Here is a 13,684-nt window from a genome sequence, read left to right as displayed (position 1 = left end):
AACTGTGGATTTGCACAACCAAATCATTTTTCACACAAACTGTCAAAAACCGTCTCAGGGAAACTCATCTGTGTGCTCATCGTCCTGACCAGGGTCTTGACCTGACTGCAGTTCATCAAAACTGACTTCAGTGGACAAATACTCATCTTCAATGGCCACTGACACCTTGGAGAAGAAGGCTTTCACGGATGAAACCCAGTTTCAACTGTACTGGGCAGATGGTAGACAGTGTGTATGGAGCCGTGTGGGTGAGCGGTTTGCTGATGTCAACGTTGTGAACAGAGTGCCCCATCGTGGCGGTGGGGTTATAGTATGGGCAGGCATAAGCTATGGACAACGAACACATTGCATTTTATCGATGGAAATTTTAATGCACAGAGATACCGTGGTGAGTCCTGATGCCCATTGTCGTGCCATTCATCCGCCGTCATCACCTCATGTTTCAGCATGATAATGCACAGCCCCATGTCGCAAGGATCTGTACACAATTCCTGGAAGCTGAAAATGTCCCAGTTCTTCCATGGCCTGCAAACTCACCAGACATATCACCCATTGAGCATGTTTGGGATGCTCTGGATCGATGTGTACGACAGCATGTTTCATTTCCCGCCAGTATTTGCCAGCAGCATACCATCCTGCATCCCACTGCTGGCTTGCCTCTGAAGCTAAGCAGGATTGGTTCCTGGATGGTAGACCAGATGCTGCTGGAAGTGGTGATGGAGGGCCAGTAGGAGGCACTCTTTCCTCTGGTCTAAAAACATATCCCAATGCACTGAGGTAGTGGTTTGGAACATTACCCTGTGTAGGGTACCCTCTTTCGGATGGGATGTTAAACGGGTGTGCTGACTCTTTGTGGTCACTGAAGGTCCCATTTCACTTATCATAAGAGTAGGGGTGTTAACCCTGGTGTCCTGGCTAAATTCCCAATCTGACCTTTATACTATCATGTCCACCTAATCATCCCCTGCTTCCAATTGGCTCATTCATCCCCCTCCTCTCCCCTGTAACTATTCCTCAGCTCATTGCTGTTAACATACCTGGTAAAATAAAGGTTAAATTAAAGAAATAAATATCCAGCAACTTTGCACAGCAGTTGAAGAGGAGTGAGACCATATTCCACAGGCCACAATCAACAGCCTGATCAACTCTATGGCAATGAGGTGTGTTGCGCAACATGAGGCAAATGGTGGTGACACCAGATACTGACAGGTGTTTGTCATCCACGCCCCTTCCTTTTTTTAAGGTATCTGTGACCATCGGAAGCATATTCCCAGTCATGTGAAATCCATAGATTAGCGCCTAATGAATTTATTTCAATTGAGTGAATTTCCTTATATGTACTGTAACTCAGTCAAATCTTTGACATTTTGCATTTGCCTTTATATTTTTGTTCAGTATAGTTGAAACGACTATTAAAAAAAAATGTACACCGTGCCTCGTGTAGACTTTTAATATGAGCACTCAAATCAAATCAAATTGTATTTGTCACATGCGCCAAATACAACAGGTGTCATTACAGTGAAATACTTACTTACAAGCCCTTAACCAACAATGCAGATTTAAGAAAAATACCTAAAAAAGTAAGAGATAAGAATAACAAATGATTAAAGAGCAGCAGTAAATAACAATAGCAGGGCTTTATACAGGGGGTACCGGTACACAGTCAATGTGGAGGCTATATACAGGGGTACCGGTACACAGTCAATGTGGAGGCTATATACAGGGGGTACCAGTACACAGTCAATGTGGAGGCTATATACAGGGGTACCGGTACACAGTCAATGTGGAGGCTATATACAGGGGTACCGGTACACAGTCAATGTGGAGGCTATATACAGGGGTACCAGTACACAGTCAATGTGGAGGCTATATACAGGGGGTACCGGTACAGAGTCAATGTGGAGGCTATATACAGGGGGTACCGGTACAGAGTCAATGTGGAGGCTATATACAGGGGGTACCGGTACAGAGTCAATGTGGAGGCTATATACAGGGGGGTACCGGTACAGAGTCAATGTGGAGGCTATATACAGGGGTACCAGTACAGAGTCAATGTGGAGGCTATATACAGGGGGTACCGGTACAGAGTCAATGTGGAGGCTATATACAGGGGGTGCCGGTACAGAGTCAATGTGGAGGCTATATACAGGGGGTACGGGTACACAGTCAATGTGGAGGCTATATACAGGGGGAACCGGTACAGAGTCAATGTGGAGGCTATATACAGGGGGTACCGGTACAGAGTCAATGTGGAGGCTATATACAGGGGGTACGGGTACACAGTCAATGTGGAGGCTATATACAGGGGGTACCGGTACAGAGTCAATGTGGAGGCTATATACAGGGGGTACCGGTACAGAGTCAATGTGGAGGCTATATACAGGGAACCGGAACACAGTCAATGGGAGGCTATATACAGGGTACGGTACAGAGTCAATGTGGAGGCTATATACAGGGTACCGGTACAGAGTCAATGTGGAGGCTATATACAGGGGTACGGGTACACAGTCAATGTGGAGGCTATATACAGGGGGTACCGGTACAGAGTCAATGTGGAGGCTATATACAGGGGGTACCGGTACAGAGTCAATGTGGAGGCTATATACAGGGGGAACCGGAACACAGTCAATGTGCAGGGGCACCGGTGTTGAGGTAATTGAGGTTATACGTACAAGTATGTGGAGTTCTTAAAGTGACTATGCATAGATAATAACAGAGAATAGCAGCAATGGGGAAAAAGTATTGAACCATTTTTAGGGCCTTCCTCTGACACCGCCTGGTATCAAGGCCCTGGATGGCAGGAATCTAGGCCCCGGTGATGTACTGGGCAGTACACATTACCCTCTTTAGTGCCTTGCGGTCAGAGGCCGAGCAGTTGCCGTACCAGGCGGTGATGCAACCCGTCATGATGCTCTCAATAGTGCAGCTGCAAAACCTTTTGAAGATCTGAGGACCCATGCCAAATCTTTTCAGTCCCCTGAGAGGGAATAGGTTTTGTTGTCTTCACGACTGTCTTGGTGTGTTTGGACCATGATAGTTTGTTGGTGATGTGGCCGCCAAAAAACTTGAAGCTCTCAACCTGCTCCACTACAGCCCTGTTGATGAAAATGGGGGTGTGCTTGGTCCTCCTTTTCCTGTAGTCCACAGTCATCTCCTTTGTCTTGATCTCGTTGAGGGAGAGGTTGTTGTCCTTGCACCACACGGCCAGGTCTCTGACCTTCTCCCTATAGGCTCTCTCGTTGTTGTCAGTGATCAGGCCTACCTGTGTTGTGTCATCAGCAAACTTAATGATGGTGTTGGAGTCGTGCCTGGCCGTGCAGTCATGAGTGAACAGGGAGTACAGGAGGAGACTGAGCATTCACCCCTGAGGGGCCCATGTGTTGAAGATCAGCATTGCTGATGTGTTGTTACCTACTCTTACCCCCTGAGGGGGCTGCCCGTCAGGAAGTCCAGGATCAGTTTCAGAGGGAGATGTTTTGGTCCCACGGTCCTTAGCTTAGTGATGAGCTTTGAGGGCACTATGGTGTTGAACGCTGAGCTGTAGTCAATGAATATCAAATCAAATCAAATGTATTTATATAGCCCTTCTTACATCAGCTGATATCTCAAAGTGCTGTACAGAAACCCAGGCTAAAACCCCAAACAGCAAGCAATGCAGGTGTAGAAGCACGGTGGCTAGGAAGAACTCCCTAGAAAGGCCAAAACCTAGAAAGAAACCTGGAGAGGAACCAGGTTCAAAGACTCCTCTTCTGGCTGTGCGGTGGAGATTATAAGAGAACATGGCAAGATGTTCAAATATTCATAAATGACCAGCATGGTCAAATAATAATAATCACAGTAGTTGTCGAGGGTGCAACAAGTCAGCACCTCAAGAGTAAGTGTCAGTTGGCTTTTCATAGCCGATCATTGAGAGTATCTCTAATGCTCCTGCTGTCTCTAGAGCATGGCCAAGATGTTCAAATATTCATAAATGACCAGCATGGTCAAATAATAATAATCACAGTAATTGTCGAGGTGCAACAAGTCAGCACCTCAGGTGTAAATGTCAGTTGGCTTTTCATAGCTGATCATTGAGAGTATCTCTACCGCTCCTGCTGTCTCTAGAGTTGAAAACAGCAGGGCTGGGACAGGTAGCACATCCGGTGAACAGGTCAGGGTTCCATAGCCGCAGGCAGAGACAGTTGAAACTGGAGCAGCAGCATGGCCAGGTGGACTGGGGACAGCAAGGAGTCATCATGCCAGGTAGTCCTGAGGCATGGGCCTAGGGCGGAGGTCCTCCGAGAGAGAGAATAGCATTCTCAAATAGGTGTTCCTTTTGTCCAGGTGTGAAGGTCAGTGTGGAGTGCCATAGAGATTGCATCATCTGTGGATCTGTTGGAGTGCAAATTGGAGTGGGTCTAGTGTTTCTGGGATAATGGTGTTGATGTGAGCCATGACCAGCCTTTCAAGCATTTCATGGCTATAGACGTGAGTGCTACGGGTCTGTAGTTATTTAGGCAGGTTACCTTAGTGTTCTTGGGCACAGGGTCTATGGTGATCTCAGACAGGGAGAGGTTGAAAATATCAGTGAAGACACTTGCCAGTTGGTCAGCGCATGCTCGGAGTACTTGTCCTGGTAAGGTCTTACTCACATCGGATGCAGAGAGCGTGATCACACAGTCGTCCGGAACAGCTGATGCTTTCATGCATGTTTCAGTGTTACCTGCCTCAAAGAGAGCATAGAAGTAATTTAGCCTGTCTGGCTCGTGGCACTGGGAAGCTCTTAGCTGTGCTTCCCTTTGTAGTCTGTAATAGCTGTCACATTCGACGGCGTTGGAGCCGGTGAAGTACGATTCGATCTTAGTCCTGTATTGACTCTTTGCCTGTTTGATGGTTCGTCGCAGGGCATAGCAGGATTTCTTGTAAACTTCCAGGTTAGAGTCCCGCACCTTGAAAGCGGCAGCTCTACCCTTTAGCTCAGTGCGAATGCTGCCTGTAATCCATGGCTTCTGGTTGGGTATGTACATACAGTCACTGTGAGGACAATGTCCTCGATGTACTTATTGATAATAAGCCAGTAACTGATGTGGTGTACTCCTCAATACCATCGGAAGAATCACAGAACTTATTCCAGTCTGTGCTCGCAAAAATGTCTTGTAGTTTAGCATCTGCTCAATCTGACCACTTTTTATAGACCAAGTGGTCAATTTGTGGCTTGATGGTGTTCAGTTATGGACGGAAGTGACTTTTCATAGCAGGTTAGGATAGCATTTTAGCCAGCCCTAACCACCCTAACCTTTTTCCTAACCTTAACCTAATTATCCTGACCGGCTAGGTTGATTATCCTAACCTGCAGCGTATGTTCTCATAACCTGATATGAAAGATCACTTCAGTCGGTAGCTGTGTACCATCTAGTCAAAACTCTTGCCACCCCTACTGTCATGCAGTTGCCATGAATAAGTGAATGAATTATGTGCGTCCCTGACACCAGGTAAGGTCATGCCATGGGCATACACCCGCCACTGTCATATGGGACCTGGGTAGATAGACATTGGTGGTGTTTTATAGGATAAAAGCTGGTAATTGTCTCAAGAAAGTCTCACCTGTTGGCGATATACCCTATTGCCTACGTGCCACTTTTCCGCAGCCACCCAGGTCACTGCGATTTAGGCAGCAGTGGCGCGTAATTGTTTGTGTATGCTTATGTTTACTCCCCTGTTTTTGAATAAATCGTATGGTTATGTGATGTTTGTGGGTCAGTATCAGTACGTCATCTTCATTGTTTCAATTAGTCTAGAGTGACTGTGTAAGAATGGGTACTGTGCGGGTGGGACTCCGCTTTTACGCGCCATGGGTGTGGCGATGGGACGTCACGGGAAGGCCCGTTATCCGCTTGCTATGGGAACTGTATAAAACCGGTGCCCACGCTCACATTGGGAAAAAGTTTACTGGAGTTGATGAGCGGTGTTCTGTAGCGTCTCCCACGGTTCTCCTTTCCTCCTATTCGGAAACCTCTCCTACTCGTCAGAATCAATGCGAATCAGCAGCGATAAGCGCGCTGATGCTGTGCAGTCTGTAGCTTTCTATTCTCTGGAGAATAAGGACTAAACCCTCTGTTACGTTTCTTCTTGCATAGCTCTTCAGTGCAACGGGGAAGACAGACAACATGATTTGCTTTATCTTTGTGGTTCTATGTGGATTGTCTGGCAGTGCGCTTGCAAAGGTAAGTATATAGTTCACTGATTGATGAAACTATCGGTCGCCTATGGACAAATCACACAAATCATTCCATATTCAAGTGTGCTTATATTTATGATTTAAATAAATATCAATATTTCTTGATCAATGTATTATGGACACATTGAGGCATGATGCGCAATTATTGTCTAAATCCTTGACGCAGGATGTGCGCATAGGTTGCCAACTTGCCATCTATTAGTAGTAGTCCTATTGTGCAATACCATGTAAAATGGATTGCCACCATAATCAGGAGGAACGTGCGTACTGTCACTGTAAAGAAATAGTATTGACGCCAGAGGCATTCTTCAAACACTTGGCACTTGGCAGACAGTTTAGCCAGCATCCCGAGCTTTGAACACAACGGGCCAAGTCTTCTTGGCGCTATTCCGTCCGTCGACTGTCTCATTAATCGGCCCATTGAGATATCAGTGTGGTCATATAGCACGGGTGGTTGAAGAAGTGTGCTTCTTTTACAGCTAACTGTTGTTTAGTAGATAAGCCTTGTCCTGTTGGATAGTTGTTTGGATAACGGAGACCTCTGTGGCCCTGCTTTGTATCCGCCTTTCTGTGCGCTCTTTGACCCGGGCTGAATCGGCACACAGGGCGTTAGGGCTACTTCCTGACGCTGATGAGTTTGTGAAATGGAAGTTCTAATATAAATGAGTGTGGGGTCATGACCAGCGCAAGGAAACTTTCTAGAGCGCAGGAACTGGCGCTAATCAGTGCTTATAGCTAAAACAGACCCACAGGGAGGAAACTGAGGTGAACTGGCTCGAACTGGCTCCTGTGTGCGTAAAGTATGGACGCAGCGCATATGGTTATTGGTCAACAACTTTATACTATACTGAACAAAAATATAAACGCAACATGCAACAATTTAATTAATTGCAAAAATGTCAAAGATTCTACTGAGTTACAGTTCATATGAGGAAATCAGTCAATAGAAATACATTCATTAGGCCTGATCTATGGATGTCACATGACTGGGAATACAGAATGCAGATACCTTTAAAAAAATGGGCCTCACAATGGGCCTTAGGATCTCGTTAAGGTATTTTTGTGAATTCAACTTGCCACCGATCAAATGCTATTGTGTTTGTTGTCTGTAGCTTATTTCTGCCCATACCATAACCCCAGTGCCACCGTAGGGCACTCTGTTCTAACGTTGATGACATCAGCAAACCGCTCACCACATGACGCCATACATGTGGTCAGTGTTTGTGAGGTCAGTTGGATTTCCAAATTCTCCCAAACTATGTTGAAGGTGGCTTATGGTAGATAAATTAATATTCAATTGTTTGGCAACCGCTCTGGTGGACATTCCTGCAGTCAACATGCTAATTGTAGCTTCCTTAAAACTTGAGACATCTGTGGCATTGTGTTGTGTGACAAAACTACATATGTAAAGTGGCCTTTTATTGTCCCCAGCACAAGGTGCACCTGTGTAATGATCATGCTGTTTAATCAGATTCTTGATATGCCACACCTGTCAGGTGGATGGATTATCTTGGCAAGGAGAAATGCTCACTAACATGAATGTAAACACATTTGTGCAAAACATTTTAGAAATACGTTTTTGTGCGTATAGAACATTTCAGGTATTTTTTTATTTCAGCTCATGAAATATGGGACCAACACTTTACATGTTGCCTTTATATTTTTGTTCAGTGTATATGGACCAAGTTTTCTTGTCTTGCATAACCTGATATATTGTTACTATTGTCCTCTTCCTGTATATATTTATTAGCATAATCAAGGAACAAAATAAGGTCCACAATGATTAAATCACATTTGTTTTATCTAATTTAAATACACATTTTAATGCACAATATTTGAATGGGAATGGTGCAGGGTACCAATATAGCATATAATGTTCTGAGAACTATATGTTTCTTAGGTGGGAATTTCACATAGAGAATGATTGAGGCCTCTGGTGGCCAAAGGCTGTTTTAGCATGGGCTTCCACCAAGCTTCCACCATTTAAAAGTAGTCAACTAGGTGGGGATTCTAAGGGTTGTAGCCTCAATGGCACTGCCCATGCTTTCACAGATGCTATAATGTCACAGATATAAAGATGAGGGTCCTCTATCTATCTCTATGGAATTCCAATACTTAAGCATAGCGTTTCCTATAGGTTTCTTCATTGTTTTTTTTAAAGTAAGGATCTCAAATTGTTCCAAGAATGTTAAGAAACAACGTTCTTCTGTGTGAATTTAAGTACTTCAGCATAATGTTTTCTACAAGTTTCCTCATGGTTCTCTTTCAAGTCATGTTCTCAGAACATTAAGAAAACGTTCTATAAAACCACAAGAAAACATTAGTAACGTTCAAAGAATGTTCGAAGAATGTTATTTAAGAACATACATTCTGTTCTCAGCGGAGAAATACTCTCTCTTTTCTTCTGTTCAGGTGTGTTGGTTTGAATCTCACTGACTTCATGTCACAATAGAAAGTAAATGTATTTGCATAATTAATGCCTAAGCAAATGAGTTACCATGTGTCCTATCTGTGCTTGGAGTTCAAAACAGTTGACCCAAACTAAGCCATGTTATTAGAAGTCTTACTGAAACGTGTTCTCTGAACTTTATTTAATTACATTCAAATAACCTATAATATCGTTTCTCAGAGCGCTGATAAAACTTCCCAGGAAAACTTTCAGGGAACCATAGAACGTTCCGTTTTTACAGGCAGGAAACAACATTTATGGCTTCGTTCCCAGAACCAATGGGGAACCAAGACTTACTCCCACAACTTCAAGGAACCAAATGTGCTAGTTGGGATTTACCATACTGTTTCCATTTCTAAATACTGTGTTATTTTGTGTGTCAGACTTTTTTCTTCTGTATTTAACTAGGCAAGTCTGTATTTAACTAGGTAAGTCTGTATTTAACTAGGTAAGTCTGTATTTAACTAGGTAAGTCAGTATTTAACTAGGTAAGTCTGTATTTAACTAGGTAAGTCAGTATTTAACTAGGTAAGTCTGTATTTAACTAGGTAAGTCAGTATTTAACTAGGTAAGTCTGTATTTAATTAGGCAAGGCTGTATTTAACTAGGCAAGTCAGTATTTAACTAGGTAAGTCTGTATTTAACTAGGTAAGTCTGTATTTAACTAGGTAAGTCTGTATTTAACTATGCAAGTCAGTATTTAACTAGGTAAGTCAGTATTAACTAGGTAAGTCAGTATTTAACTAGGCAAGTCAGTATTAACTAGGTAAGTCTGTATTTAACTAGGTACGTCTGTATTTAACTAGATAAGTCTGTATTTAACTAGGTAAGTCTGTATTTAACTAGGCAAGTCAGTATTTAACTAGGTAAGTCAGTATTTAACTAGGTAAGTCAGTATTTAACTAGGTAAGTCAGTATTTAACTAGGTAAGTCTGTGTTTAACTAGGTAAGTCTGTATTTAACTAGGCAAGTCAGTATTTAACTAGGTACGTCTGTATTTAACTAGGTAAGTCAGTATTTAACTAGGTAAGTCTGTGTTTAACTAGGTAAGTCTGTATTTAACTAGGTAAGTCTGTATTTAACTAGTCTGTAGGTAAGTCAGTATTTAACTAGGTAAGTCTGTATTTAACTAGGCAAGTCAGTATTTAACTAGGTAAGTCTGTATTTAACTAAGTCTGTATTTAACTAGGCAAGTCAGTATTTAACTGTGTATTTAACTAGGTAAGTCTGTATTTAACTAGGCAAGTCAGTATTTAACTAGGCAAGTCAGTATTTAACTAGGTAAGTCTGTATTTAACTAGGTAAGTCAGTATTTAACTAGGTAAGTATGTGTTTAACTAGGTAAGTCTGTATTTAACTAGGTATGTCAGTATTTAACTAGGTAAGTCTGTATTTAACTAGGTAAGTCTGTATTTAACTAGGTAAGTCAGTATTTAACTAGGTAAGTCTGTATTTAACTAGGCAAGTCAGTATTTAACTAGGTAAGTCTGTATTTAACTAGGTAAGTCTGTATTTAAATAGGTAAGTCTGTATTTAACTAGCCAAGTCAGTATTTAACTAGGCAAGTCAGTATTTAACTCGGTAAGTCAGTATTTAACTAGGTAAGTCTGTATTTAACTAGGCAAGTCAGTATTAACTAGGTAAGTCTGTGCCAACTAGGTAAGTCAGTATTTAACTAGGTAAGTCTGTATTTAACTAGGTAAGTCTGTATTTAACTAGGCAAGTCAGTATTAACTAGGTAAGTCTGTACTTAACTAGGTAAGTCAGTATTTAACTAGGCAAGTTATTTTTATTTACAATGACGGCCTACCGGGGAACAGTGGGTTAACCAACTTGTTCGGAGGCAGAGTGACCGATTTTTGCGTTGTCGGCTCAGAGATTCGATCCAGCAAACTTTCAGTTACTGGCCCAACGCTCTCACCACTCGGTTACCTGCCGCCCCAGATAAGGATCTGAAAAGAATGATTTGTACCATGTGAACACAAGATATCAAGGTCAAGCATTATTATTTCCCTCTAATGATATGCAAGTGTCACCAGACTATGTAAAATAACCTCTGGTTTACATAATTGGAATAATATGTACAACACACGAGGTAAAACATGTCCATTTAAAAAAATGCCATATACATTCAGCTCATGAACTTATTCCTGTCGTGCAGACACATTCTGGGGTTTCAAACGGCCAAGTCCTTGAAGTGCATGAGATCCTACACTAGGGGTTGTTGGATGAAAGCTCCAGCTGTATTGAATGAAATGGGAGACGGCTTTTCTGTCAATTCACAGCCTGTTGAAATGCCCCTTGGGCCCGTGCTGAGATAGACTTCCCTTCCTCCTTTAAACTATTTACCCTGACATATAGACTCTGCTGCAGGACTCTGGGTGTGTGTATTTGTATGTATGTATGTGTGTGTGTGCGTGTGTGTGTGCGTGTGCGCGTGTGTGTGCATGTGTGCGTGTGCGTGTGTGTGCATGACTCAGAGTGGAAGCAGAGGAAACTACCAGAGTGAGTAAAATTAGAGCATCCACTGGTAACCAAGACAATGAATAGTAGTAATGGGGTTGCATTCATATTGTCCAGCTGAGGTGGAACTCAACTCATGCATCATCATAAGGTCAACCTCATTTGAGGGTTGCTAGTCACTGAGGGTCAGATAATGGTCATAGGGCAATGCTGTGTTTGATCAGGACACATCATTGTGTAGTAAACGAGGATATAGCATACTGGCACACTTTTGGTCAATTGAAAGTGCTTGACATGCTGGTTATGACGTGGAGGACCCAAAGAAATGCTTTACTCAAAGCAGGAGAGTGAAATGACTGTTAGAAGACCTGAGGACATGGGAAGTCCCCCCAGTCTACTGTACTATGACGATTTATAGGCGACATCATTAAAGTAATCAATACCCTGCTGTTGGCTCAAGCCACAACTCATTGGTCATCTGTAACACATACATCATCTCCTTTAAATAATGGCTGCAACAGTAAAAACTCACTGTATTTCCTGGAAATAGATTTTAGATCCTCAGTACATTGCTACGCATAATTTCCTTTTTTTCCTGTCATAGCTATATCAATTTAATCAAGTGCACAGTATAGTGAATTAGGTTTGTGTATGTTCCAATAGGATCCAACAGCGTGATTAGGTTCCATTTATGAGTTGGCTGGTTTGAGACGTGTCTGTGTGAATGTTTCCGTTTGGACTGAGAGGAAGGAAGGGTGGATGGACAGCACCATCTATCTCTCATTAATAAACCTCACTTACCATGGAGTAGAGCGTTGCTTTTATTTAATAAACAAAAGTGACACTGCTTACGCATTTCCACTTTCCTCAAGTGGTTTTAGTGGCATGGGAACAAGGAGGTGACGAGGGTCTGGTGTTTCTGCCTGGGACTGTCTATGATGAAGCTGTCAGTTGATCTGTCAACACCACTAGTGTTGTGGTCAGTTGTTGTATTGTTCTCTGTTATTTATTGGTTCATGTTGTTGTGTCAGCATAGCTCTGGACCAGGGTGTTAGTGTGCATTCCTTCACCAAGGAAATAATTCACACTAACCCCTGGACAGAACTATGGTCAGTAGTGTAAGTGGTCAGTGGTATTGTGGCTAATATGGTGGGAGTGGTTGACTATCGTGTTGTTATCACTTGTGTGCCATCGTAGTGGCTAGTAGTTTTGCGGAAATTCAACCTGTATATATGAGTATATTGCAAAGTTGATTCAGATTTTCCAGAGGAAATATGTTGATCAGTCACTGATTGTTATGAGCAAAGAGCAATGTATGGGGGCCTGCCTGACCTGCAGCCTTTAAGACATCTCTGTTCTCTCTCCCAGGTAAAGCCAGTAGACATAATCTCTGTTCTCTCTCCCAGGTAAAGCCCACTTAGACATCATCTCTGTTCTCTCTCCCAGGTAAAGCCAATAAGACATCATCTCTGTTCTCTCTCCCAGGTAAAGCCAGTAAGACATCATCTCTGTTCTCTCTCCCAGGTAAAGCCAATTAGACATAATCTCTGTTCTCTCTCCCAGGTAAAGCCACTTAGACATCATCTCTGTTCTCTCTCCCAGGTAAAGCCAATAAGACATCATCTCTGTTCTCTCTCCCAGGTAAAGCCAGTAAGACAAGCCAGTAAGACATCATCTCTGTTCTCTCTCCCAGGTAAAGCCAATAAGACACATCCCATCAATCTGTTCTCTCTCTCCCAGGTAAAGCCAATAAGACATCATCTCTGTTCTCTCTCCCAGGTAAAGCCAATAAGACATCATCTCTGTTCTCTCTCCCAGGTAAAGCCAATAAGACATCATCTCTGTTCTCTCTCCCAGGTAAAGCCAATAAGACATCATCTCTGTTCTCTCTCCCAGGTAAAGCCAATAAGACATCATCTCTGTTCTCTCTCCCAGGTAAAGCCAATAAGACATCATCTCTGTTCTCTCTCCCAGGTAAAGCCAGTAAGATATAAAGCCAATAAGACATAATCTCTGTTCTCTCTCCCAGGTAAAGCCAATAAGACATCATCTCTGTTCTCTCTCCCAGGTAAAGCCAGTAAGACATCATCTCTGTTCTCTCTCCCAGGTAAAGCCAATAAGACATCATCTCTGTTCTCTCTCCCAGGTAAAGCCAATAAGACATCATCTCTGTTCTCTCTCCCAGGTAAAGCCAGTAAGATATCCTCTCTGTTCTCTCTCCCAGGTAAAGCCAATAAGACATCATCTCTGTTCTCTCTCCCAGGTAAAGCCAATAAGGCATCATCTCTGTTCTCTCTCCCAGGTAAAGCCAGTAAGATATCCTCTCTGTTCTCTCTCCCAGGTAAAGCCAATAAGACATCATCTCTGTTCTCTCTCCCAGGTAAAGCCAGTAAGATATCCTCTCAGTTCTCTCCCAGCTAAAGCCAATAAGATATCCTCTCTGTTCTCTCTCCCAGGTAAAGCCAATAAGATATCATCTCTGTTCTCTCTCCCAGGTAAAGCCAATAAGACATCATCTCTGTTCTCTCTCCCAGGTAAAGCCAGTAAGATATCCT

General features: G+C 42.9%; 1 protein-coding gene across 1 annotated transcript in view; it reads left to right on the top strand.

Annotated features, from left to right (window-relative positions):
• The first annotated feature begins 5,792 nt into the window (after positions 1-5,792).
• flt1 (fms related receptor tyrosine kinase 1) overlaps positions 5,793-13,684 on the top strand; it is a 48,193-nt gene continuing 40,301 nt past the window's right edge. Inside the window, 2 exon segments of the mRNA XM_052484242.1 lie at positions 5,793-6,003; positions 6,191-6,203. Coding sequence (XP_052340202.1) covers positions 5,793-6,003; positions 6,191-6,203 — 224 coding nt within the window.

This window comes from Oncorhynchus keta, chromosome 28 (genome assembly GCF_023373465.1).
Source record: "Oncorhynchus keta strain PuntledgeMale-10-30-2019 chromosome 28, Oket_V2, whole genome shotgun sequence".
NCBI lineage: Eukaryota > Metazoa > Chordata > Actinopteri > Salmoniformes > Salmonidae > Oncorhynchus > Oncorhynchus keta.
This window is presented reverse-complemented; position numbering and strand designations above follow the sequence as displayed.